Source organism: Balaenoptera physalus, assembly GCF_965194825.1.
Source record: "Balaenoptera physalus genome assembly, chromosome: 2".
In the NCBI taxonomy this organism is placed as follows: Eukaryota; Metazoa; Chordata; class Mammalia; order Artiodactyla; family Balaenopteridae; genus Balaenoptera; species Balaenoptera physalus.
The window spans coordinates 62106798-62133127 of NC_138883.1; the positions used below are offsets into that span (position 1 = coordinate 62106798).

General features: G+C 39.0%; 1 protein-coding gene across 6 annotated transcripts in view; it reads left to right on the forward strand.

The window, feature by feature from the left end:
* Positions 1 to 26330, forward strand: part of SLC25A21 (solute carrier family 25 member 21) — a 516682-nt gene that overhangs the window by 435159 nt on the left and 55193 nt on the right. For 5 of the 6 annotated variants that reach the window (XM_082452248.1, XM_082452250.1, XM_082452249.1 and 2 more), the window contains 3 exons: positions 6223 to 6289; positions 20523 to 20582; positions 24250 to 24357. In XM_082452248.1, the coding sequence (XP_082308374.1) occupies positions 6223 to 6289; positions 20523 to 20582; positions 24250 to 24357 (235 nt within the window). The remainder of the gene's footprint in view (positions 1 to 6222; positions 6290 to 20522; positions 20583 to 24249; positions 24358 to 26330) is intronic. The other variant, XM_082452251.1, reaches the window with a different exon arrangement.

Genomic DNA, 26330 nt, shown 5'->3' on the forward strand with positions numbered 1-26330 from the left:
CGCGGTACACAGGGATCTCATGCAGTGAGGACAACATCTAGTGGAAAAGAGGGGCTTTTCTTCCTATGTGCTCTTTTCCTTAGGCTAGAAATCCAAGACTTGCAACATGCATCCCTCCCTCTTTGCTGGTACAGTGGGCTAGGCTTGGGTCGTATGTCCATACTCAACTCACTCACTAGTAAGGGAATGGGACCACCGTGATAGGTTTGAAGAACTCTGCTTCACCCCCTGGACTGGAGAAGGGGACATTGAATACCTGCACCTCAAGGAACAAGGAGGGTTGAGGAGCGTATCTGTTAAGTCAACAGCCAAAGGTGCTCCCCACTGACTTTTGGATAACAACTGTTTTTATTTTAATATTTAGTATTAATATTTCTGTGTTTTATTATATTACTGAACTATGCATTGACTTTTTCCCCCACTGACAGAATTATCCTTGTGTCTCTCTTAAGGGCAAAACTTTATCCTATGGGGAAAAAAATTTGATCCTAGGACCTACTTTTTTTTTTCTCATCTGATCCAATAGAAAATATTTAATAAACAGCCCAAAAGTTTTCCCAGAAAATGATCCTGTTCATCTCAGCCCAGATCTATCAGTTATGCAGGTAGTGTGGTATATTACTTTAAAAGAGAATTGAAGGGAAATGGACTAGAAACCTGATTTTTAATTGCTTCTTCTGCTTCCTCCTAAAATAAGAAATGACAAAATATTTTTGCAACAGAAATAACTTGACTTTTCAAAGGTGTTTGTAAAAATGATTTTATTTTAAGAAAAACTACAATACCCTTACAGCTCAGTGGTCAAGGAAAGAGACTGTGAGGACAGTGGAACTTGATTTGAGTTGCCGTCCCCTGTTCAGTAGTGATAGGCTCACAGGCTTCACCTGCAAAATGAAGAAAATAATTATTGCTACTTCAAAGGATTGTTGTGAGAGTTAGATGAGATTAAATATGTCCATATGCCTTCATATATTTATTCTTAACAGAGTGGCTAGTCCATATTAAGCATTCAACAAATGTGACTATTTTTACTCATAACAATGTCAACAAAAGTCTATACACATCCAAGTTAACATTTTCCTACACAGGATAGTTAAAATCGAACTCACAACTTTTAGAAGAAACAAATCTGAGAAACGATATATGAGGGCTTCCATACGGTTCATACAACAGTTTTATGGGAGGTCTTGCATTGGTTCTTGTGTCTCTTCCAAAGAGTTCTCCAGTTGGCTTGATGTGGGTCAAAACTTAAAACCGGGCTTCCCTGGTGGCGCAGTGGTTGAGAATCTGCCTGCCAATGCAGGGGACATGGGTTCGAGCCCTGGTCTGGGAAGATCCCACATGCCGCGGAGCAACCAGGCCCGTGAGCCACAATTACTGAGCCTGCGCGTCTGGAGCCTGTGCTCCGCAACGGGAGAAGCCGCGATAGTGAGAGGCCCGCGCACCGCGATGAAGAGTGGCCCCCGCTCGCTGCAACTAGAGGAAGCCCTCGCACAGAAACGAAGACCCAACACAGCCATAAATAAATAGATAAATAAATAAATAAAATTAAAAAAAAAAACAAAAAACAAAAAAACTTAAAACCACTGTGGTGGTTTTACTGTCTTTCCAGTCGACATTAGAATCTCAGTTTCCATTCATTCAGGGAGTCGACTGAATGTCCTGGGAAGTAAGCAGGATAAAGCATGTTGATATGGGTGTCACAAATCTCTTAACTTCCCTGCTTATTGTCCTGGTAAGCTATATGCTCTGTATTTCAAGCCAAAATACATGAACACAGAAAAAATTGGCAGAATGAACAGTGCACGTGAGTAAAAACATCAGTTCTTTAGCCAAAAAAAAAAGTATCTTCTTCATAAAACATTACAAGTCCTTTTGGTTTTTTAGAATCTGTATATCATACTTTACATTAGGAAAACTTCCAGTAATTATCTAATCAAGTCAGAAAAATATGTCATCAGCTTGAGGCCTTACCCACATTCTCTTGCTCACATTTAAAAAAAAATTTTTTTGAAGTATAGTTGATTTACATTTACAATGTTGTATTAATTTCTACCATACAGCATAGTGATTCAGTTATGCATATATCAATATATACTTGTTTTCATATTCTTTTCCATTCTGGTTTATCACAGGATATTGAATATAGTTCCCTTTGCTATACAGTAGCACCTTGTTTTTTATCCATCCTATATATAGTAGTTTGCTAATCACAAGCTCCCAATTCTTCCCTCCCTCACCCCCTCTCCCCCTTGGCAACCACACGTCCATTCTCTGCCTATGAGTCTGTTTCTGTTTCATAGATATGTTCATGTCATATTTTAGATTCCACATATGAGTGATATATGGTATTTGTCTTTCTCTTTCTGACTTACTTCGCTTAGTATGATAATCTCTAGGTCCATACATGTAGCTGCAAATAGCATTATTTCATTCTTTTTTATAGCTGAGTAGTACTCCATTGTACATATATACCACATCTTCTTTATCCATTCATCTGCCGATGGACATTTAGGTTGTTTCCATGCCTTGGCTATTATAAATAGTGCTGCTACGAACATATGGGTGCATGTATCTTTTCGAATTATAGCTTTGTCTGGGTATATGCCCAGGAGTGGGATTGCTGGATCATATGGCAACTCTATTTTTAGTTTTTTGAGGAACCTCCATACCGTTTTCCATAATAACTGCACCAATTTACATTCCCACCAACAGTGTAAGAGGGTTCCCTTTTCTTCACACCCTCTCCAACATTTATTATTTATAGACTTTTAAATTATGTCCATTCTGACTGGTGTGAGGTGGTACCTCATTGTAGTTTTGATTTGCATTCTTGCTCACACTTTGGGTGTGACTCTTTGGATTGGCCCAAGTGCACTCTTACCTGACCAAAGGCTTTTCATGGGAGAGGGCGTGGTACAGAGGTACAGCAGCAGCCACTTTGGCTGTAGGGGCCAATTTCCCGATCCGGGACTTTGGGTTGTAAGTAAATAAAGGAATTTATTATAAATGTTACTGGGTGTCTCAAAGGATCAAAAGCAAAGGGAAATGTCAGTATTTAAGAAGGGTCAAGGTGTAACTAGGCTTAAAGAAATCCTGGCAGCAGGATCACACTCACAGTACCAGAACTTCTCTATCTTGCTTCTTTGTTTCCCTGAATGATGGTTTCCTTCTTTCTTATCACTGCAGATTGACAGAAAACATGACTGCTGTTGATATTCTAGCTTTATATCTTAGAGCTTCAACCACACAGAGTGAGGCTGACCTTTTCAATTCCAATTCCAAAATCCTGGAGAAAAGCACTGCTTGGGTCAGATTAACTGGGGCACAGAGGCAGAATACCACTTGGATCCATTTGACGAGATGCCCAGTCAACCACTGCCTACAAGCAGTATCATATTGTACTAATACGTTGGTTCCAGTGGTTTAAAAAAAATTGGGTGGGGCAATTCTCAGCAGAAGAGGTGCCAGCCTGGCTATTCCATAGTTGCCCACTACTGCATGGATATACTTTAAAAATAATGCAAGGAAATACATAGTTCTAGCTTCCCATTTGCCAGCAAACGCTGCCCATGGTCCTTGAGAATCTCCCTTTAAAGCTCTTCATTCCTCATTAGAGAGTTCAGGATGGTGGGATGGCTGGAGCTGGTGGGGGAGGGGAAGATGATTGCACATGAAAGGAGCAGAGCAGAGAGAGGAGAAAGAGGACGCATCAAGGAACCATCGCCAACATGAAGCAGAGGGCTCTGGACCTCCCAGCTCTTTTCAGATTAAATCCTTATGGTTCTCCCAGCTGCCTTTCTTCCCTCCTGCCTTACACCTCTTTTTAATATTTTCTCTCATCATTTTTAAAATGAAGACCTTCTGTGTTGCTTATAAGACTTCTGTCCTCCAGAGAAGCAGTGCTCCATGTTAGGCAAAAGTTTAAAGTAATGCAGAGTTTGTCTCTTCAGAAAAGTGCTTTCCCATGTCTTCTTGTTCTTTTTCTTAGAATACCAAAATCTGAGGATTGGAGTAAACCAACCTTGAGGTCCTCAAATCCTTCCATTGCTGTGTATGTCCATTTCAGGCATCCATGATGAGTGGCCATCCAGACTGCTTGACCACACACCAAAAGGAACTCATACTTTTCAAGAGAGTCCATTGTATCTTCAGATAGTTCTGATTATTAGAAGTACTTCCTTGTATTAAGCTCCCACTGAGCCAAAAATGTGTCTTTCCTTGCTGCTTGAACCTGTTGGTCCTAGTTCTACCACCTGGAAACAAACAGAAAAGTCTAATCTCTTTCCTACATGCTCATTTTTCAAAAGATCCATCATGTTCATCATCTTTGTCCCTAAGCTGTTTCTTCTCCAGGCTGAGCAACTGTTTGTCCTATATCTGTTCTCCGTTGTATGGGATTTCAAGTACCTCTATTAACCAGGACACTCTGTCCTAAAAGCTTTACTTACTTAAATGTTCTTCTTTGTTTCCCCCCTATAACCAGACATAATCTTCCAGATGTGAAAAAATCAGCCCAAGAAGAACAGAACTAATAATGTCTTTTATTATAAATATAGAACTTCTATTCAGGAAAATCACATTTATCTTTTAGGAAGACCAAACCTATGCTTAGTCACTCTCATGCTGAAAATTATATAATAATTAATTTATAATGAAATTTAAGTGACAAGAGTATTTCAGTTTTACAAGTGAATTTCAGGCATCAGTAGTTGGAATGGAAAGGAGGTGGGGGGAATTCATGAATTCCCATAGTTCTTCAAAGCAGATTCTGCTTTACCTCCTATATACAAATGCTAGTACTATTCATTAGGTTGAAAATAGTGGGCAAAATAAGCCCACATCAGGGGATCATTTGATTCCTTTCTTCCTCTTCATAAAATCCATAATCTTAACAAATATTTGGGTCCTGGTTACAAACACATGCACGCACACACACACACACAAACACTCTGGAATAAGCACTGTAGTGCACACCTAGCCCTCAAGGAACTAACAATTAGAAGCTGTAAGAAAAGCCTTTTGCTCCCCACACTGAAGGGTGCTGTGTAAGCCAGTGAATCGAGGAAGAGCAAGAGATCACCATGTTGGATTGGGTGGCACAGTGGGTTAATCTGAATAAATTCTTAACGTTATTGTTACAGAAGTTCAGCTAGAAGCAGAACCCAAATAAGGGAGCTGGAGTGATGTTTGATGGGTCAATCAGAGAAGCTCCAGCTTTCTCTAGGATATTAAATGTATATCCTAAAATAGGAACACATTGAGTCCTGCCTTTATCTGTAGCCACTTACGGGTTCACCAGGGAAACATCATCTCAGAAAATGATGCAGAATATTCTCTTCTGTTGAAATATTTTCAGGTTTAAATGAGGGTATAGCATATATATATGTAAAGATTCCAGGACAGACAAATTTAAAATTTTGAATCTTAAATTTTAATGAGAAATAAGTGGTGACTTTTTATAAAACTTATCATAAGCATATGACACTCATTCTTTTTTTTTCCTAAAAATGTCTGAATATGTAACCATGAGTCCCTCAATATTGGCAACAATAGCTCTCCCATGCCCTGTGAGATTGCATATCAGCAGGGAAGTTTGACATTTCTTCTGTCAGCAACGTATGTTCCTGTAATTAGCCCTCCCTGACCTCCTTCCATCTCCATCAAGGAAGTTAAAAAAATTATGACTAATTCAGGACAGAGCTGGGAGCCCTAGTTCCACAGCCATAGAGTTTGTTAGTTCCCCTGTGTTAGTAAACCTAAAATTGAGGTTCTCATCACCTGGTTAGCCTCAGAAGTTTCAGTCTAGGGGGCTTAGGTATAGCACTAACCTCATTTGGTGACCACAGGGAGGAGATGCAAGACAGTAGACAGGTTGAGGTTACTACCAACCACACAACTGGGAAAATAAATTCAAGATTCCTTAGATTAAGGAGGGTTGACTTTATCTTTAAGGTACAACTCATTATTATGTTTAGCAACTTACCTAAGGGGTTCCAGTCTCAGTATCATTTATTTCTCTTCTGAATGTCATAGTAGACATAGATGTAGAATTCATAATCTCTTCACTTTAGAATTAAAACAAAGGAAGATTTCATGACTGATGTGCTACATTGAATAATTGGGAATACTTTAAGGTTAGTTGCTTTATCCGTAAACAATGGCAAAATCACCTGTTTCCTAATTCACTTACTTATATAAATCTTTTTATTTCTCCAATAGGTTGTTCGGTTTTTACAAGGGAATTCTGCCACCCATCTTGGCTGAAACACCAAAAAGAGCAGTGAAGGTAAACATTGTATGCCTTCCCACCAACTGAAAATAGACTGTAGTAAGAGCTTCAGCATCAACACATCCCACCATAAACTATGGGACATTAATGGATATTAAACATAAAACACTAAAACTTTAAAAATTTTTAAATTTTTAAAAATCTTAAATTTTTTAAATTGTAACAATTTTTATCATAATTAGACTTAGTCAGTCTCTCAGATATTGCTATATTGATTTGTGGATTTTTTTTTTTCCAGGTAAAGGCATTCCCTTCTAATGGGGAAATTATACAAAAAGCACAGTGGTGAATGAAATTCATGTAATCAAACCACAGCAGCCACAAAAGAGCTTGGACTTTTTCTCAAGGCAGTTCATAACTTTGCCTTTGGAGCAATAATTATTAAAGAAAGAGAGAGGGAGAGGAGAGGAGGGGCGAGGTAGAAAAGCCTTTCTCCTTAAATCAGTCTCATTTATGAACAGAGCACACTAAGACATTATATTTCTTTGTGTATGATTCTCATATAGCGCATTTATTAGGTGTGCTAACTTCATTTTCCCCCCTGGTCTCCTCTGTTAAAATTCTGTATTCTGGTTTTCACAAAATCATTACTTCCACTACACTGATTTCCATTCTTTTTTTTTTTTTAAACATCTTTATTGGAGTATAATTGCTTTACAGTGGTGTGTTAGTTTCTGCTGTATAACAAAGTGAATCAGCAATACGTACACATATATCCCCATATCTCCTCCCTCTTGCGTCTCCCTCCCACCCTCCCTATCCCACCCCTCTAGGTGGTCACCGAGCTGATCTCCCTGTGCTATGCGGCTTCTGCCTAATCATATAACTATGGACGTTTATGTACTACCTGCTGGTTCAGTATCTGGATAAGAACATGGAGATCTAGCAGGACCTCCGGGGAGAAAGAACTAAATCTGATCGCGCTTTTATAAGTTCTTTCGGACAAAAGTCCCGATCCCAGTGGCTCTGACGGGCATTGCCCCTCCCCCCACACCACTGACATCACCAAATATGGCTTTGTCTTTCCATAATAGGGATAACATAAACTTAGACTGAAAGACTTCCTTTCCAGCTAATGACATAAAGCTTTTTTCACATACATTACTCAATTTGTATTCCCAACATTCCTGAAAGGTAAGAAAAACAGCTTATATACCTATATCAGTTAATTAAGAGGGTGACTGAGTTAAAAATTATGATTAAAAAAACCCCAACATATATACACAGACACCAAACTTTTACATCCTGTGAAAATGGTGATTTAATAGGATTTAATTCAGGTCTAGAATTCAGAAAGCAAAGCTTTAAAACATGCTTCCTCTGTAAATTCATCCTCTTCATTGCCATAGTTTTTGTGATTTTATATTATTACTTCAATACAAATTTCATTATAAGGATCTGAATCAAAAAAAAAAAAAAAAAAAAAAGCAAAGGATCTGAATCGCAATAGAGAATCTGGAAAAAGTTCACCAAAGTACACAAGAGGGCTGAATTGAATTATGAAATGGCTTCACTTGATAAAAGATTGCCCAAGTAAACAAACAGAGCATAGTTTCTGTTCAAAAGGAAAGTCACTTTGTCTCCATGGAATAATATATTCATTTGTTCAGAGTTTTACGTGTATAAATAAAGTAAACTATAATTAGTTTTTCATGGAATATTTTTGCTTAATACTGTGTGTTGGAGACAATTTAAACGTTAAGCGGATTAAGGTTTATCAATGTTGAACAGTCTTTTACGGAAGAAAAAAAACTTGAGCTTTACAAAACTGAATTAGTCTCTACTTAAAAAAAGCAATGCTCCCTGCCAGAACAATGGTTAACAGATGAACTTTTGGGCAACTGGATATGGTGTATGTGTCCCAGACATCTTGTTTCAAGTAGATTTTACCTTAAAATTATTGAGACATATGGTAAGTACGTTGGCTTTTTAAGTATAACTTCGAGTTTAGTGTATCTTTGCCAGATGGATAGCACTAGTTTTTCGACACAATTTATGAAAACACTCATTTTATAGATACTTTATCTTAGGATTTGTGAGGAAAATGATCATCTGATTGCAACAGTTTCATACATCATAAACTGCTTCATTGTATGTCATCAAAGTTTACTTTGAAAAAATATTCAGAGACCATAGATATATACACACACATACATACATATATATGCTCTCTGAATATTATGTGTGTGTGTGTATAGAAACAGACAATGTCTAGAAACAGATAATGTTGTTTTTTCTGTACTTTATTCTTTGAAATGAGATTCATCATTAAAATAATAAGATTCACTGATGCTAAATAAATGAAACTTCCCCTTTCACAAATGAAGACAGAATTAGTATTGTAGTTAGCAAAAGGAAATGAAGACCTCAGAAAGAGATCAGCTGTTCACTCAGGGATGGCAGGAACAACATGCCAGGTTCCAGGATCTAGTCTTGAGCTTCACAGGTTCAGAAACACCATTATTCCATGGACAGATTCTCAAGGACTGCTTAATGCTAACCAAACTCATGAAAGATTATATTGATATACTGTGAAGTCTATTTGTTCACCACTGTATTTCCAGCCAAGATGAAGTCACAGGGACCAGATTTACTCTCCTGCCTGAAACAGCAAGAACAGAAAATGAACAACATATATGAAACCACAATTTTTAAGACACTGGACATAAGACAAGGAGGGAGAGTCATACCTGAGATGGAAAGCAAATGAGATGAGCCCTATGGATTGCCCCAGCTCACTGGCTTGAGAGAGTTTCCAGGGACACACAGGAGAAATCCAGTGGACTCCCTCAACCAGTGGGCTCCCTGGGTTGAGAAGGAGCTGAGAGGCCAGGGAGGGCAAGGCACCTAGAGTTCACAGGTCATAGCACCAGAGAAGGAGAGAGCTGCACAGAGAGAGACACTGAAGATCTGCAGAGGGACGCCTCAAGTATTCAGCTGACCTGAGCACATATGAGGAAACTAGCAAGGCCTGGAAACAGCCGTCCGAAGGATTCGAGGGATCAGCGCTGGGCAGTCATGCGGGGCTGGGAACAGTGTCTGCTCCCACCAGCCAAACTGGGAGGCCTCAAAACGCACAGGGTGGAAGAGACCTTCAAGATGGCAGAAGAGTAAGACGCGGAGATCACCTTCCTCCCCGCAAATACATCAGAAATACATCTACATGTGGAACAACTCCTATAGAACACCTACTGAACGCTGGCAGAAGACCTCAGACTTCCCAAAAGGCAAGAAACTCTCCACGTACCTGGGTAGGGCAAAAGAAAAAAGAAAAAACACAGACAAAAGATGAGAGATGGGACCTGCATCTCGGGGAGGGAGCTGTGAAGGAGGAAAGGTTTCCACACACCAGGAAGCCCCTTCACTGGCGGAGACGGGGAGTGGCAAGGGGGAAAGCTTCGGAGCCACAGAGGAGAGCGCAGTAACAGGGGTGCAGAGGGCAAAGCGGAGAGATTCCTGCACAGAGGATCAGTGCCGACCAGCACTCACCAGCCCGAGAGGCTTGTCTGCTCACCCGCCGGCGCGGGCGGGGGCTGGGAGCTGAGGCTCAGGCTTCGGAGGTCAGATCCCAGGGAGAGGACTGGGGTTGGCTGCATGAACACGTCCTGAAGGGGGCTAGTGCGCCATGGCTAGCTGGGAGGGAGTCTGGGAAAAATCTAGACTTGCCTAAGAGGCAAGAGATCATTGTTTTAGGGTGCGCAAGGAGAGGGGATTCAGAACAGGGCCTAAATGAGCTCCAGAGATGGGTGCGGGCTGTGGCTATCAGCACGGACACCAGAGACGGGCATGAGACGCTAAGCCTGCTGCTGCAGCCACCAAGAAGCCTGTGTGCAAGGGCAGGTCACTATCCACACCTCCCCTCCCGGGAGCCTGTGCAGACCGCCACTGCCAGGGTCCCGTGATCCAGGGACAACTTCCCCGGGAGAACGCATGGCATGCCTCAGGCTGGTGCAACGTCATGCCGGCCTCTGCCACCGCAGGCTTGCTGCGCATTCCGTACCCCTGCCTCCCCCCGGCCTGAATGAGCTGATCCCCCGAAGCAGCTGCTACTTAACCCCATCCTGTCTGGGCAGGAACAGACGCCCTCAGGCGACCTACACGCATAGGCGGAGCCAATCCAAAGCTGAACCCCAGGAGCTTTGCAAATAAAGAAGAGAAAGGGAAATCTCTCCATGCAGCCTCAGGAGCAGCGGATTAAATCTCCACAATCAACTTGATGTACGCTGCATATCTGGAATACCTGAATAGACAACGAATCATCCCAAAACTGAGGCAGTGGACTTTGGGAGCAACAATATATAGGTTTTCTTCCTTTTTATCTTTTTGTGAGTGTGTATGTGTATACTTCGTTGTGTGGTTTTGTCTTTATAGCTTTGCTTTTGCCATTTGTCCTAGGGTTCTGTCTGTACGTGTTTTTTTTTTTTTTTTTTTTTATGGTATAGTTTTTAGTGCTTGTTATCATTGGTGGATTTGTTTTTTGGTTTGGTTGCTCTCTTCTTTCTTTCTTTTCTTATTGCTTTTAAACTTTTTTGTTTTTAATAAGTATTTTTTATTTTAATGACTTTATTTTATTTTTTCTTTCTTTCTTTCTTTTTTTCTTCTGAGCTATGTAGCTGACAGGGTCTTGGTGCTCCAGCCGGGTGTCAGGCCTGTGCCTCTGAGGTGGGGGAGCCGAGTTCAGGACATTGGTTCACCAGAGACCACCTGGCTCCATGTAATATCAAACAGCAAAAGCTCTCCCAGAGATCTCCATCTCAACGCTAAGACCCAGCTCCACTCAACGACCAGCAAGCTACAGTGCAGGACACCCTATGCCAAACAACTAGCAACACAGGAACACAACCCCACCCATTAGCAGAGAGGCGGCCTAAAATAATAATAAGGTCACAGACATCCCAAAACACACCACTGGACACAGTCCTGCCCACCAAAAAGACAAGATCCAGCCTCATCCACCAGAACACAGGCACTAGTCCCCGCCACCAGAAAGCCTACACAACCCACTGAACCAACCTTAGCCACTGGGGGCAGACACCAAAAACAATGGGAACTACAAGCGTGCAGCCTGTGAAAAGGAGACCCCAAACACAGTAAGATAAGCAAAATGAGAAGACAGAGAGACACACAGCAGATGAAGGAGCAAGGTAAAAACCCACCAGACCAAACAAACGAAGAGGAAATAGGCAGTCTACCTGAAAAAGAATTCAGAGTAATGATAGTAAAGATGATCCAAAATCTTGGAAATAAAATGGAGAAAGTACAAGAAATGTTTACCAAGGACCTAGAAGAACTAAAGAGCAAACAAACAATGATGAACAACACAATAAATGAAATTAAAAATTCTCTAGAAGGAATCAATAGCAGAATAACTGAGGCAGAAGAAAGGGCCAGGGACCTGGAAGATAAAATAGTGGAAATAATTACCACAGAGCAGAATAAAGAAAAAAGAATGAAAAGAATTGAGGACAGTCTCAGAGACCTCTGGGACAACATTAAATGCACCAACATTCGAATTATAGGGGCCCCAGAAGAAGAAGAGAAAAAGAAAGGGACTGAGAAAATATTTGAAGAGATTACAGTTGAAAACTTCCCTAATATGGGAAAGGAAATAGTTAATCAGGTCCAGGAAACGCAGAGAGTCCCATACAGGATAAATCCAAGGAGAAACATGCCAAGACACATATTAATCAAACTATCAAAAATTAAATACAAAGGAAAAATATTAAAAGCAGCAAGGGAAGAACAACAAATAACATACAAGGGAATCCCCATAAGGTTAACAGCTGATCTTTCAGCAGAAACTCTGCAAGGCAGAAGGGAGTGGCAGGACATGTTTTAAGTGATGAAAGGGAAAAACCTACAACCAAGATTACTCTACCCAGCAAGGATCTCATTCAGATTCGATGGAGAAATTAAAACCTTTACAGACAAGCAGAAGCTAAGAAATTCAGCACCACCAAACCAGCTTTACAACAAATACTAAAGTAACTTCTCTATGCCGGAAACACAAGAGAAGGAAAAGACCTACAATAGCAAACCCAAAACCCAAAAGCAAACCCAAAAATTAAGAAAATGGTAATAGAAACATACATATTGATAATTACCTTAAATGTAAATGGATTAAATGCTCCAACCAAAAGACATAGAGTGGCTGAATGGATACAAAAACAAGACCCATACATATGCTGTCTACAAGAGACCCACTTCAGACCTAGGGACACATACAGACTGAAAGTGAGGGGATGGAAAAAGATATTCCATGCAAATGGAAATCAAAAGAAAGCTGGAATAGCAATTCTCATATCAGGCAAAATAGACTTTAAAATAAAGACTATTACAAGAGACAAAGAAGGACACTACATAATGATCAAGGGATCAATTCAAGAAGAAGATATAACAATTGTAAATATTTATACACCCAACATAGGAACACCTCAATATATAAGGCAAATGCTAACAGCCATAAAAGGGGAAATCGACAATAACACAATCATAGTAGGGGACTTTAACACCCCACTTTCACCAATGGACAGATCATCCAAAATGAAAATAAATAAGGAAACACAAGCTTTAAATGATACATTAAACAAGATGGACTTAATTGATATTTATAGGACATTCCATCCAAAAACAACAGAATACACTTTCTTCTCAAGTGCTCATGGAACATTTTCCAGGATAGATCATATCTTGGGTCATAAATTAAGCCTTGGTAAATTTCAGAAAATTGAAATTGTATCAAGTATCTTTTCTGACCACAACGCTATGAAACTAGATTTCAATTACAGGAAAAAATGTGTAAAAAATACAAACACATGGAGGCTAAACAATACACTACTTTATAACCAAGAGATCACTGAAGAAATCAAAGAGGAAATCAAAAAATACCTAGAAACAAATGACAATGAAAACACAACAACCCAAAACCTATGGGATGTAGCAAAAGCAGTTTTAAGAGGGAAGTTTATAGCAATACAATCCTACCTCAAGAAACAAGAAACATCTCAGATAAACAACCTAACATTACACCTAAAGCAATTAAAGAAAGAAGAACAAAGACCCCAAAGTTAGCAGAAGGAAAGAAATCATAAATATCAGATCAGAAATAAATGAAAAAGAAATGAAGGAAATGATAGCAAAGATCAGTAAAACTAAAAGCTGGTTCTTTGAGAAGATAATCACAATTGATAAACCATTAGCCAGACTCATCAAGAAAAAAATGGAGAAGACTCAAATCAGTAGAATTAGAAACGAGAAAGGAGAAGTAACAACTGACACTGCAGAAATACAAAGGATCATGAGAGATTACTACAAGCAACTATATGCCAATAAAATGGACAACCTGGAAGAAATGGACAAATTCTCAGAAAAGCACAACCTTCCGAGACTGAACCAGGAAGAAATAGAAAATATAAACAGACCAATCACAAGCACTGAAATTGAGACTGTGATTAAAAATCTTCCAACAAACAAAAGCCCAGGACCAGATGGCTTCACAGGTGAATTCTATCAAACATTTAGAGAAGAGCTAACACCTATCCTTTTCAAACTCTTCCAAAATATAGCAGAGGAGGGAACACTCCCAAACTCATTCTACGAGGCCACCATCACCCTGATACCAAAACCAGACAAAGATGTCACAAGAAAAAACTACAGGCCAATATCACTGATGAACAGAGATGTGAAAATCCTCAACAAAATACTAGCAAACAGAATCCAACAGCACATTAAAAGGATCACATACGATGATCAAGAGGGGTTTATCCCAGGAATGCAAGGATTCTTCAATATATGCAAATCAAGCAATGTGATAAACCATATTAACAAATTGAAGGAGAAAAACCATATGATCATCTCAATAGATGCAGAAAAAGCTTTCGACAAAATTCAACACGCATTTATGATAAAAAAAAACCCCCAGACAGTAGGCATAGAGGGAAGTTACCTCAACATAATAAAGGCCATGTATGAAAAAGCCACAGCCAACATCATTCTCAGTGGTGAAAAACTGAAACCATTTCCACTACGGTCAGGAAGAAGACAAGGTTGCCCACTCTCACTGCTATTATTCAACCTAGTTTTGGAAGTTTTAGCCACAGCAATCAGAGAAGAAAAAGAAATAAAAGGAATCCAAATCAGAAAAGAATAAGTAAAGCTGTCACTGTTTGCAGATGACATGATACTATACATAAATAATCCTAAAGATGCCACCAGAAAACTACCAGAGCTAATCAATAAATTTGGCAAAGCAGCAGGATACAAAATTAATGCACAGAGATCTCTTGCATTCCTATACACTAATGATGAAAAATCTGAAGAAGAAATTAAGGAAACACTCCCATTCACCATTGCAAGAAAAAGAATAAAATATCTAGGAATAAACCTACCTAAGGAGACAAAAGACCTGCATGCAGAAAACTATGACACTGATGAAAGATATTAAAGATGATACAAACAGATGGAGAAATATACCATGTTCTTGGATTGGAAGAGTCAACATTGTGCAAATGACTGTACTACCCAAAGCAATCTACAGATTCAATGCAATCCCTATCAAACTACCAATGGCATTTTTCACAGAACTAGAACAAAAAATTTCACAATTTCTATGGAAACACAAAAGATCCCGAATAGCCAAAGCAATCTTGAGAAAGAAAAACTGAGCTAGAGGAATCAGGCTCCCTGACTTCAGACTATACTACAAAACTTCAGTAATCAAGACAGTATGGTACTGGCACAAAAACAGAAATATAGATCAATGGAACAGGATAGAAAGCCCAGAGATAAACCCACACACATATGGTCACCTTATTTTTGATAAAGGAGGCAAGACTATACAATGGAGAAAAGACAGCCTCTTCAATAAGTGATGCTGGGAAAACTGGACAGCTACATGTAAAAGAATGAAATTAGAACACTCCCTAACACTATACACAAAAATAAACTCAAAATGGATTAAAGACCTAAATGTAAGGCTAGACAGTATAAAACTCTTAGAGGAAAACATAGGCAGAACTCTCTATGACATAAATCACAGGAAGATCCTTTTTGACCCACCTCCTATAGAAATGGAAATAAAAACAAAAATAAATAAATGGGACCTAATGAAACTTAAAAGCTTTTGCACAGCAAAGGAAACCATGAACAAGATGAAAAGACAACCCTCAGAATGGGAGAAGATATTTGCAAATGAAGCAACTGACAAAGGATTAATCTCCAAAATATACAAGCAGCTCATGCAGCTCAATATCAAAAAAACAAACAACCCAATCCAAAAATGGGCAGAAGACCTAAATACACATTTCTCCAAAGAAGATATACAGATTGCCAACAAACACATGAAAGAATGCTCAACATCATTAATCATTAGAGAAATGCAAATCAAAACTACAATGAGGTATCACCTCACACCGGTCAGAATGGCCATCATCAAAAAATCTACAAACAATAAATACTGGAGAGGTTGTGGAGAAAAGGGAACCCTCTTGCACTGTTGGTGGGAATGTAAATTGATACAGCCACTATGGAGAACAGTATGGAGGGTCCTTAAAAAACTAAAAATAGAACTACCATATGACCCAACAATCCCACTACGGGGCATATACCCTGAGAAAACCATAATTCAAAAAGAGTCATGTACCAGAATGTTCATTGCAGCTCTATTTACAATAGCCAGGACATGGAAGCAACCTAAGTGTCCATCAACAGATGAATGGATAAAGATGTGGCACATATATACAATGGAATATTACTCAGCCATAAAAAGAAACGAAATTGAGTTATTTGTAGTGAGATGGATGGACCTAGAGTCTGTCATACAGAGTGAAGTAAGTCAGAAAGAGAAAAACAAATACCGTATGCTAATACATATATATGGAATCTCAAAAAAAAAAAAAAAAAGGTTCTGAAGAACCTAGGGGCAGGACAGGGATAAAGATGCAGACGTAGAGAATGGACTTGAGGACACGGGGAGGGGAAGGGTAAGTTGGGATGAAGTGAGAGAGTGGCATGGACTTATATATACTACCAAATGTAAACTAGATAGCTAGTGGGAAGCAGCCACATAGCACAGGGGGATCAGCTCAGTGCTTTGTGACCACCTATAGGTGTGGGATAGGAAGGGTGGGAAGGAGACGCAAGAGGGAGGGGATATGGGGATATATGTATACGTATAGCTGATTCACTTTGTTATAAAGCAGAAACTAACACACCATTGTAAAGCAATTATACTCCAATAAAGATGTTTAAAAAAAAATTGTAATGCAAAAAAAAAAAAAAATGCACAGGGTATTGAGAGGGGTACCTAGAAGGGGTTTGCCTCTGTATTGGAGAGTAGTTAGCCCTAGTCTGAGCAATGCTCAGGTCACACTTGTTAAAAGTAGACCCAACTGGATCAAACTTTTTCCACGTAATTTAACTGCCTCCCAGAATAGACGATCTGGGAGGTCAGCTTAGTGATCAGACTGCTTAGTGAGCGTGGATGAAAGCAAAGGGGAAAGTGCCGTCCGGAGGGTTGGGTCGCCCAGGCAAACTGTACCCATCTCTCCTTCCGAAGCACAACTTGACACTTCTCCAGGGACCACATGGCCTGTCCCTGAGGTCCAGCCCCTCTTCCTGGGATAAATCCAACCAGACTACCAATTTCAAGATTCCACTTTATAGGTTATATATAACATATTAATTTGGATTCAAGATTTTATATTCAAGGTTCCCAAAGCCTTGACTGACTACGAATGTTTTCAAAACTCTTTAGTCACACATTTGCATGACTCTGGGTAGGTAACATTATTACACGTTGACCCTCCTAATTTCATCCTTAGAGTGTAACCTCATGTCTTATGTGATAGGGTACCTTTATCACATCTCTGCACTAACTAATGTTGTGGATGAGAAATATTAAGAAATATCATGAAGGCAGTGAAAGAGTAGTGCTGTATAGAAAGGAATTAAAGTAACAACTAATCTACTAGTTCTTAAGAATATAGTTGTAGTATAATGTCTTCTAAGCTTTGCACATGGAAGGCATCCAGTAAATATTTGTTGAATGAATGAATATTTTTACTTAATATTGGTTTCAAACTATAATGACATTATGTTATTTACTATTATTGCAAATCCATTTTAAAAGATTTTAATATTTCCTTTCTTGAGATACTATTTTATTTTATATTCAGTAAATTAGACTTTGGTTGCAAAGGTAGAAATTAAAACAAGATTTTTTATTTTTAGTTTGAAGCACTATTTGCTTATTAGAATATGTAATATATATTGTTCACTACTTTTCTTTAATATTTGTTTATTTATTTGGTTGCGCTGGGTGTTAGTTGCAGCAGGCGGGCTCCTTAGTTGCACCTCACGGGCTCCTCAGTTGTGGCATGCGAACTCCTAGTTGTGGCATGCGTGTGGGATCTAGGTCGCGGACCAGGGATCGAACCCAGGCCCCCTGCATTGGGACCGCGGAGTCTTATCCACTGCACCACCAGGGGAGTCCCTGTTCATTACTTTTGAATTTAATACATTAGCAACTTGTCTCTGATCTGTGAGGCTTTTTTATTCCCAGGAACCTGAATCACTTCATCCTAGCCATTCACCAGAATCTTCCAGCCAGACTGCTGATGAGTACCAACCAGCTGGTGGTAGTTTTTTTTAAACAGTTTTAGAGATGGGGAAATGAAAAGCCTAGAATTGCCCCAAAGTGTAGACTTGGAATTGCCTGTGAGAATTGCTTGGAGTGACAGGTCAAGTCTATGTCCCCACACTTCTCCTCTGAGATCTCAGTTTGTTCCTTAATTCTTTGTCATGACAGAAAGTCAGAAGGAAAAATAAATGCATCCTCACACTGGAAGGGAACAAGGTAGTGAGGCATTCTGTGAGGTCCATCATCTCCCAGAACTTTCCCGAACCCACATAGACCCCTTAGAGCAGTGTTTCCAAAGTATGGGTCATGACCTGTAAGTCCTGAAATCAATTTTATGGGTCACTAGATGTAGTGGTTCACCAGAAAATTTTTTGATGAAATAGAGTAGAAACAGAATGCAATACACATAGTGAAGAGCTAAACATTGTTTTACAGCAATGTTTTGTTTCAGTTATAAATATGAGTGTGTACTACATGTGCATGTGCACCTGTGCTGGGTAAATAGATTATGGTAAATATGGTAAATAATAGACTGTGGTCAGAAAAGTTTGAAATCTTCTGCCTTAAGGGACTCAGCCTCCAGGGTCAGGGAAGGCAAGAAGACCTCAGCAGAAAGAAAACTGTAGCACAGAGAACCTCTTCCCAAACCACTAAAAATCATGGCTCAGCAGTGAGCAGTACAGTGTAGTGGTTAAGAGCATACCCCGGCTTTGGAGTTAGACTTAGGGAGAAATCTCACTCCTTCCATTCACTAGCTGCAGGACAGGTATCTACAAGTGGGAATCATGGTTGTACTCTAACCTGTTACCTGGTGATGTTGTATGGATTAAATGCAGTAGCACATCCAAAGGCCTTAGCATGTTTCCTAGACCACAGCGGGCTCTCATGAATGATACATGTAAATAAGGGATCTATGGTTCCTTTAGTATCCAAAGTGAAGAAAGGAAATGGAAACTGAGATTTTCTGAAAGTCTCCTATGTGCCAGGCATGTCAAGAAATCTTACTCAAGTTCTCTTATTTAAGGACTACTCTAGAAGTTTTGTGTTCTTGAGTGTTAGAAAGGTCAAGCTATGCTTCCATAGCTAAGTCAGGATTCAAACCTAGGACTGCTTGTGTCAAATTCCACACAGGGTGATTATCAAAGAATAGTTACCATGATGACCATGAAAAGGAGGAAAAAATAAATTATTTTTTAAACCCAAGATCGTAACCCTTTTCCTTTTAATCGTTTCTAGTGCATCTCTCATCAAACCTGTTGTGGCTCCTGGTGGTATTATTTGAACACTAGGATAGTTTCAGGGTTATCACCATCCACTGGAATGTTAGACCACGAAGGCAGGGGTTTCTCTTTGTTTACTGCTGCATCCCCAGTGCGTAGAACCAAGGAATATTTGTTGAATGAGTGAATGAATGAATTCCTGTTCTACAGAAATCTACATCCATAGTTGATCTAAAGGAACATAGCACAAAAATAGTTCCTGAGTCTTTAAGAGAATCAATCTATCTGGTGATGCAATGACTCTGGAACTGCCCAAAGACTCATGAGAGCCATGTTTACATGGAACTACCTCTTTCTAACAACAGAATATTATTTGGCTCTCAAGTCTATATTTATTTCTTGCCCCATAGTACTGGGTTATAAAGTAATAGAGTAGAAGACATATAAGACCATAAAATACCCAGGCCATTTCTGAGGTCTTGAGAATCAGACCCCAGCAGGACCTAAGAGTGTGTTTTATCAGTGATGTTGGTAGCTACCTAACAAGAGTACCCCAGGAGCAAACCATCATGTTCAAGCAGATCGTTGTCCAAAATGTATAATATAGAAAGAGAGGAGAAAACTTTATTTGGAACATATTATACAAAGTGATTGATTAGATTTGCCTCCTTAAAAATCCATTTACAGAGAAAATTATATTAAACATCATCTACTGAAGGAACCAACAAAATCTTCATCATCATCAGATTTTTAAGGGAGGAATAAGCAGCTCTCTTTCTTCACTGAGGTTGAAGACAGTCTTACTTTCAGGCAGGGGATGGACTAGATGTCCTTGTTGGGTCCTTCCCTAGTTTATCATGGCATCTCCATCATCATTGAGTGTTTAGAAATCCCATGGAACAGTAGAGATACACAGCAGTATAAATGCGAGTTAAAGCTGAGAAGTGGATGTCTTTTACAAGGGTTAAAAAATTGGGCATTCACTGGGAAAGCAGGCCATAGAGAAAACATAGGAGACCAAAGATTTCAGGTCTCTATGCCTATAATTTTGAATCACTGCCATAAAAAAGGAGTCTATTGATGTCTGGGGAAACTGAAAATGGTCATGGTAAATGGAAGCTGTATGGTTCATTTACTGCTATAAAGGATTCCATCAGCTCTTCTGTAGGTTATTATAGCTGCATTTGAAAATGTGAATGTTCAAGTAAGATTCAATAGCAACTACCCAAGACTGGATTAAAAACTGTGTTTGATGGTTTATCATTTTTTAGAATGCTGGTGAATATAATGATTTACTAAAGAAATCTGAGTCAATTAAAAGGTTTGTTGCAGGAAATTGTTATAAATCTCTGGGTTTGGTTTTGTTTCACAGTTTTTCACCTTTGAGCAGTACAAGAAATTGCTAGGATATGTGTCACTGTCACCAGCATTGGTAAGTGAGAGTGTTTATTATACTTAAGCGTGTGTGTTATTTCATACAGCAAAATCTGGAAACAAAAACCCTTTTGATTCCCCAAGCTCAGCTACTAAAATATGAATTCGAGTTATTCAATGTTCAGCTACTTGTTGAAAGCCATCTTCCTAATAACTCACAATTTGGCTATTTTATAGCTCCCAGTGATGAATTTATGATAATAATGATATGTGTGGAAAGGCCCATATGAGATATGGTCAAGAATATAAAGAGTACATTTGTCAAAGACTCTTTTGAAGCCAAAACATGCATATGTTTACATACATACTGCACATATCTATTTATGTGAAAGTCACTGTACCTAAAATTATTTCCTAACAGGTCACTTTTCCAGCTTTTGTTCAAGCTGTATTAAGTATAGGACTTCAGGTCACTCTGTGGTCAGATGCAGGCTGAGGGGCCTTTTATAGTTGGGGAGAATAGTGATCTTACAATGACACATCTCAACTATTACATGAAAGACATTTTGGTGATTTGAACATTGGCCGATGCCACTCCTTTCCTTCTTCATGATTTCGCTGCTTTTCACAAAACAAGTTAAATTATATTGACCAAATAGGTTCTATCAATATGCGTGCAGCGAGAGCCCCAGCGAGAGCCAATGCACTAATTTCTCCCCCGAACCTGCAAAGCAAAACAAAACAAAACTAAACTAAATCTGCAGTGGCCCTCCAATTGGTAATGTGCCTTCCAACCTCCAGGAAAATCCGCCAGTTTACCTGCTGGAATGCACCTTAGAACTCAGCCAGAGGGGCAGAGTTCTGAGCTTCAACTCCTTCATTACTTTATTTCTAAAGATTCATTAAGGAGAAGTAGCTGCTATTTAAAAAATCATACATACTCCCTTTCTAGGAAGGATCCAATTAAGAAACCTAATAGTGTCACTTTGTTTTGTGACAAAGAAACCTCTGGTCCAGCCTCCTGCTTAAACAAGGGGGCTGTGAAGCAGCCTCTCATGGAAGGAGAAGTGGTAGCATGAGTCCTGAAATTAGCTGAGATTTTTTTTTAATTCCTCAGTGTCTTCCCTGACTGTCTCCCTTTACTTTGAAAACATCTTGTTAAAAAGAGGATTAAAAACTTCCTAGCAAAGGACAGTAAAATACAGTTTCCAGAGGGCCGTGGCTGATCCTGTGTCGAGCATTGGTACCATGTGAGAGACTGCACTTCTGTCTTGAGAATTCAAGCAGAAAAGCATTTGGCTACTTCAGCTCCTCTCACTGAATTCATGCAAACTGTATACAGTTTTTCTCTTTTCTTGAACTCATTTATTACCGTTTCTTTTTGATACAGCTAGACACTTAAACAGCCATTAAATGTCCCCTGGTGCTCTCACATGAAAAGCCTGGGAGGCTGGGAACCCAACAGTTACCACTGGTCTCTAGAACAATCTGAGTAACATGACCTGCTGATAGCTGATCAATTCTTTTGACAAGGGACTGCTGAACACTAGTTCTGACAGCAAATGTAGCTGAGTTTTATAGAAGAACAAAAAAGTGAATTACTTGGAAGATTGCATATAGTAATAAAAACCTGGACATCTGGATTTTAGCTTTTTCAGTCAGAAGAGTTTGGGACTAGTATTTTTTTTTTCTTTCTGCCTTTGGATTCCATGATGGAAGTCTGAGGTAAATCAATAAAATATTTTGTCTGTTACCCTATACAAATATGTTTAAAATTGTAATAAAGGGGCATGAAAGGAAAACATCATTAGTTATTCCCTCTCTCCTAGAATCTGTATCCATTCCCATTCTTCCTCGTGGTGCAACTGTAACAATGGTTTTGTACAGCACTTTACAAAAGGCTTTCACACATTATTTTGACCCTCATAATAACCTTATTAAATCAAAGATTAGATATTGTTGTCTCCATTTTACAGATGAGAAAACAGTAGCTTATAAAAGATTCAGTGATTTTTTTTTCATGGAAAGGCATTTTATTTTAAATATAGCAGTGTGTACATGTCAATCCCAAACTCCCAATCTATCCCCCGCCCCTAACCTTCCCCCCCCCATAACCATAAATTCGTTCTCTAAGTCTGTGAGTCTGTTTCTGTTTTGTAAATAAGTTCATTTGTATCATTTATTTAAGATTCCGTGTGTAAGTGATATCATATGACATTTGTCTTTCTCTGTCCGACTTATTTCACTTAGTATGATCATCTCCATGTCCATCCATGTTGCTGCAAATGACATTATTTCATTCTTTTTAATGTCTGAGTAATATTCCATTGAATATATGTACCACATCTTCTTTAAAAAGACTCAGTGATTTAAACACAGAGCTGCAGCTAACACACATGGCGTTTTTGTGTGGATTATGAAAAGGTGCCCCTTTCTCCTGACTGATGCCTTTCTGGCTTGGCAAGTAGGGTGCAGGCTGATTTCAGCCTCCACATGCACCTTTGTGCCCAGACTACTGTACATGGCATCTCTGGTCACACAGCCAATAAAGTGGCAAAACCAGAACCTAAACCCAGACCTCCTGGCTCTGGATCCTGCCCTGGTTCCACCTTGCCTCCCCTTCTAAGGTTATAGAACATTCCTTTCTCCCTTTTCTCTTTTAGTCTCCTACTTTGAAGAAATTAGAGACTCCGGATAAGAGCTTCTCTTCTTTACTCTTCATTGACTTTTTTTCTTCTCCTAGTTGTATACAGTATTACCTCTTCCCCTGGAATTAGAGCTTCAGCACCCAAGAATTATTTTTTCCAGCATCTGTTTTGAAGGTTTGAGGCTTTGTTTCATTTTGTTTTCCTGCTGTGTGTATTTGTGTGTGTGTGTGTGTGTGTGTGTGTGTGTTTTAATAGTTGTGGTTATTTTTGATACAAAGTTTCTGAAAATCCTTTAAGCATTCTACTCAGTGGAAAATTCTAGAAAGTTGTTCTTTCCTACTGCAGAAGTTCTTAACAGATAACAAATAAGAGCCTGATACACAGCCACCTTTTGATAAATGTTCTAGATTTTATCTGAGCCCTTCAAGACAACCTATTTATCTCTGACCTCAACTTTTATTCCTCAGCTTCTAGGTCTAGAAGAATAGGGCAATTATCAGTTTAAAAAGACAGATAAAGGATTAATTTTAAACTGTTTTTTTTTGTTTCTTAATTTCCTAGAATACTGACTCTAAGAATATGGCTAGACATTTAAATGTTTTTGGCTATACTGCTTGGTTACCTGAAATTTAGCTTTTTATAAGCATTTTATTTGTGGTTCTCCTCCTTGAATTTCTTATATGCTCAATAAATGTATTTAAGAACATGTTCAAAAATGAAGCTCTCCTTTTATGAGTCAAACTCTCTTTTAGTTGTTACATGTGCAGATGTTTTAGTATCCACCTTAAATAAGTAAAACAACCTTTCTTTTCATTAAAGGACAAAGTCATTGTTGATGGGGCTTTGACATTTTATTTTGAATTGTTAGGATGTGGTTTGTGGCTTCTGTAATTTCTTCTTCATGAATTGTCAGCATCTAATCAAGATCTAAAGCTGTTTAGTAATGGTATATGGTGCATTTATGTGAGTTTCTCCATTTTCATTATAACATTCAGCTGCATAGTGTAATGAATAGGATGTTTAACCCCATACACATGATGACTTGTTTTAAAATATTGATTGACTTAATTTTTCTAGACCTTTGCCATTGCTGGATTGGGATCTGGACTAACAGAAGCCATTGTGGTCAACCCTTTTGAGGTAGTAAAAGTTGGCTTGCAAGCCAATCGGAACAAATTTACAGAGGTAATCATTTAATGTTTTCCTGTTGTTGATGGAATGTAAAAATTATTTTTCAGAATATAATGTCAAATTATGAACCCAGCCCATAGCCACTTGTTAAAGCCATAGTAACTTATTGTTAAGGAAGTAGCATAAGAAATAGTAAAATTTCTTCCGCAACGAAAGCGTTAACAAAAATGCAGTAAAGTCTGATGGACACCATAAAGCAACCATACTCCAATAAAAATTAATTTTAAAAAAGTCTAATGGACAAACACATGTTTAGACATTTTTATTTTAATAAAATCTATAATATAATATTATATTATATTATATATAATATCTATAATATATATATTATAGATATATTATATATATTATATATAATATATATATTATATATATAATATATATATAATATATATCTATAATATAATATAATATAATCTATAATGACTTGTTTGGAAATGTGTTCTGTACTTTTGGCAGAACTTCTATTTCACGTTTTACTAGAATAGACTATAGCAAAAACCACTAGGGTGATAATATGACTGTGCTTTTTAAAAAAACAATTATGAAGTCATTTGTAAAATTACCTCACGCTTTTCCCGACTCCACACACTGCCCTCCCCCAAAGATTCTGATAATCTGTCAAGCTTGTCTTTTGGTTAAATCTGAATGAGCATATTACTAAACCTGTGTAGACGTCACCACTTGGACAATGATGGGTGTTGACATTTAGTCACTGGTACATGATGTTCCATGAAGACAGCTTGCCTTGGTCTGTGCTGCCTTCACTTCCTTGAAGTTGCCGAATAATTCCCTTTAAGCCACCAAGTCCAACTGTTCTTGTTTTATTCTTTTGGGTACCAAGCCCAAGGTAGGGAAAAGATAAGGGGATTGGCAGTCCAGGTCCTTTCTTAGCATTTGAATTTACTTCCACAACTGGGTAGCACATGGTATAAATTGGTTTGGAGTATCTGCTAACCTGAATTTCTCCATAGAAAAGTTCCCCTGCCTACTACTTAAGCATCTGCTAATGGGTGGAGACCCCCCCCACTCCCACCCCACTTCCTGCCTGCTGCTACTGCCTGAGAGCTCGCTGGCAGCTTCTTGAGCAGGGGTGTGGGAACGGAGAGGGGGCCCCTACTCACCTGTAATTGCCAAGAGCTGCGGAGGACAGGGTTGGGCTGCTACAGCAGATGGTATCTACTCAGAGGATGTCAATCTTAATTAAGGTAGATTTTTTTGTTTTAAGTTTCAAAAGATTGTCTTAATTGCAGAGATATATAGCACTTCAGAAAAGGTTGAAAATTCCTGTATTGCCCTAGCCTCTGTTCCTGTTTTGCTTTTTCTCTATTCTTCCTTGAATGATGGGAAAAGATGGCAAGGACCAGGAAGAAATAAAAAGAAACACTTTTCAAATGTCCTATCAATATGGAGCATTAAAGACAGCCCCCATGGAATCTGCTCAAGGAAAATTTGGCTGGGAGAATTACCAGCTAGAAGAAAACTTGGGGCTCCCCATTCAGTGTCCCATTTTTACCCATTGGGAAGCTTGTCTCGGGGCAGCAAGGAGTAAGCAAAAGAATACACAGGCCTTCAAACTGCAGTCCTTTATCAAGACAGCATGTAAGCAGAGGAACACACATGGGACAGAGCACCAAGAAGCACTCACAGGAATGAAAATAACGAAGTATCACAGCACCCCTGCTCATGCCTAATGTTCTTTTTCTCTCCTCTGCCCTCAGGGAGGTTCTACACTGAGGCCATGTAAGAGCTGCTAATGTTTTGCATATGCTGAGGCCTTGCTAGAACATGGTAAACACCCTTCCAGCCCAACACAAGAATGCTACATGTGCACGTGCTCCTAGTTCATTGACACGAGTGTGGTCTGTGTAAATTGTTTATGTATATATGGCCATTTTTTTAAGTGGGGGAGGATGGGGAACTTGTTTGAGGTCGTTTCTTTTGCAGAGTCCACTGAACTGGATTCG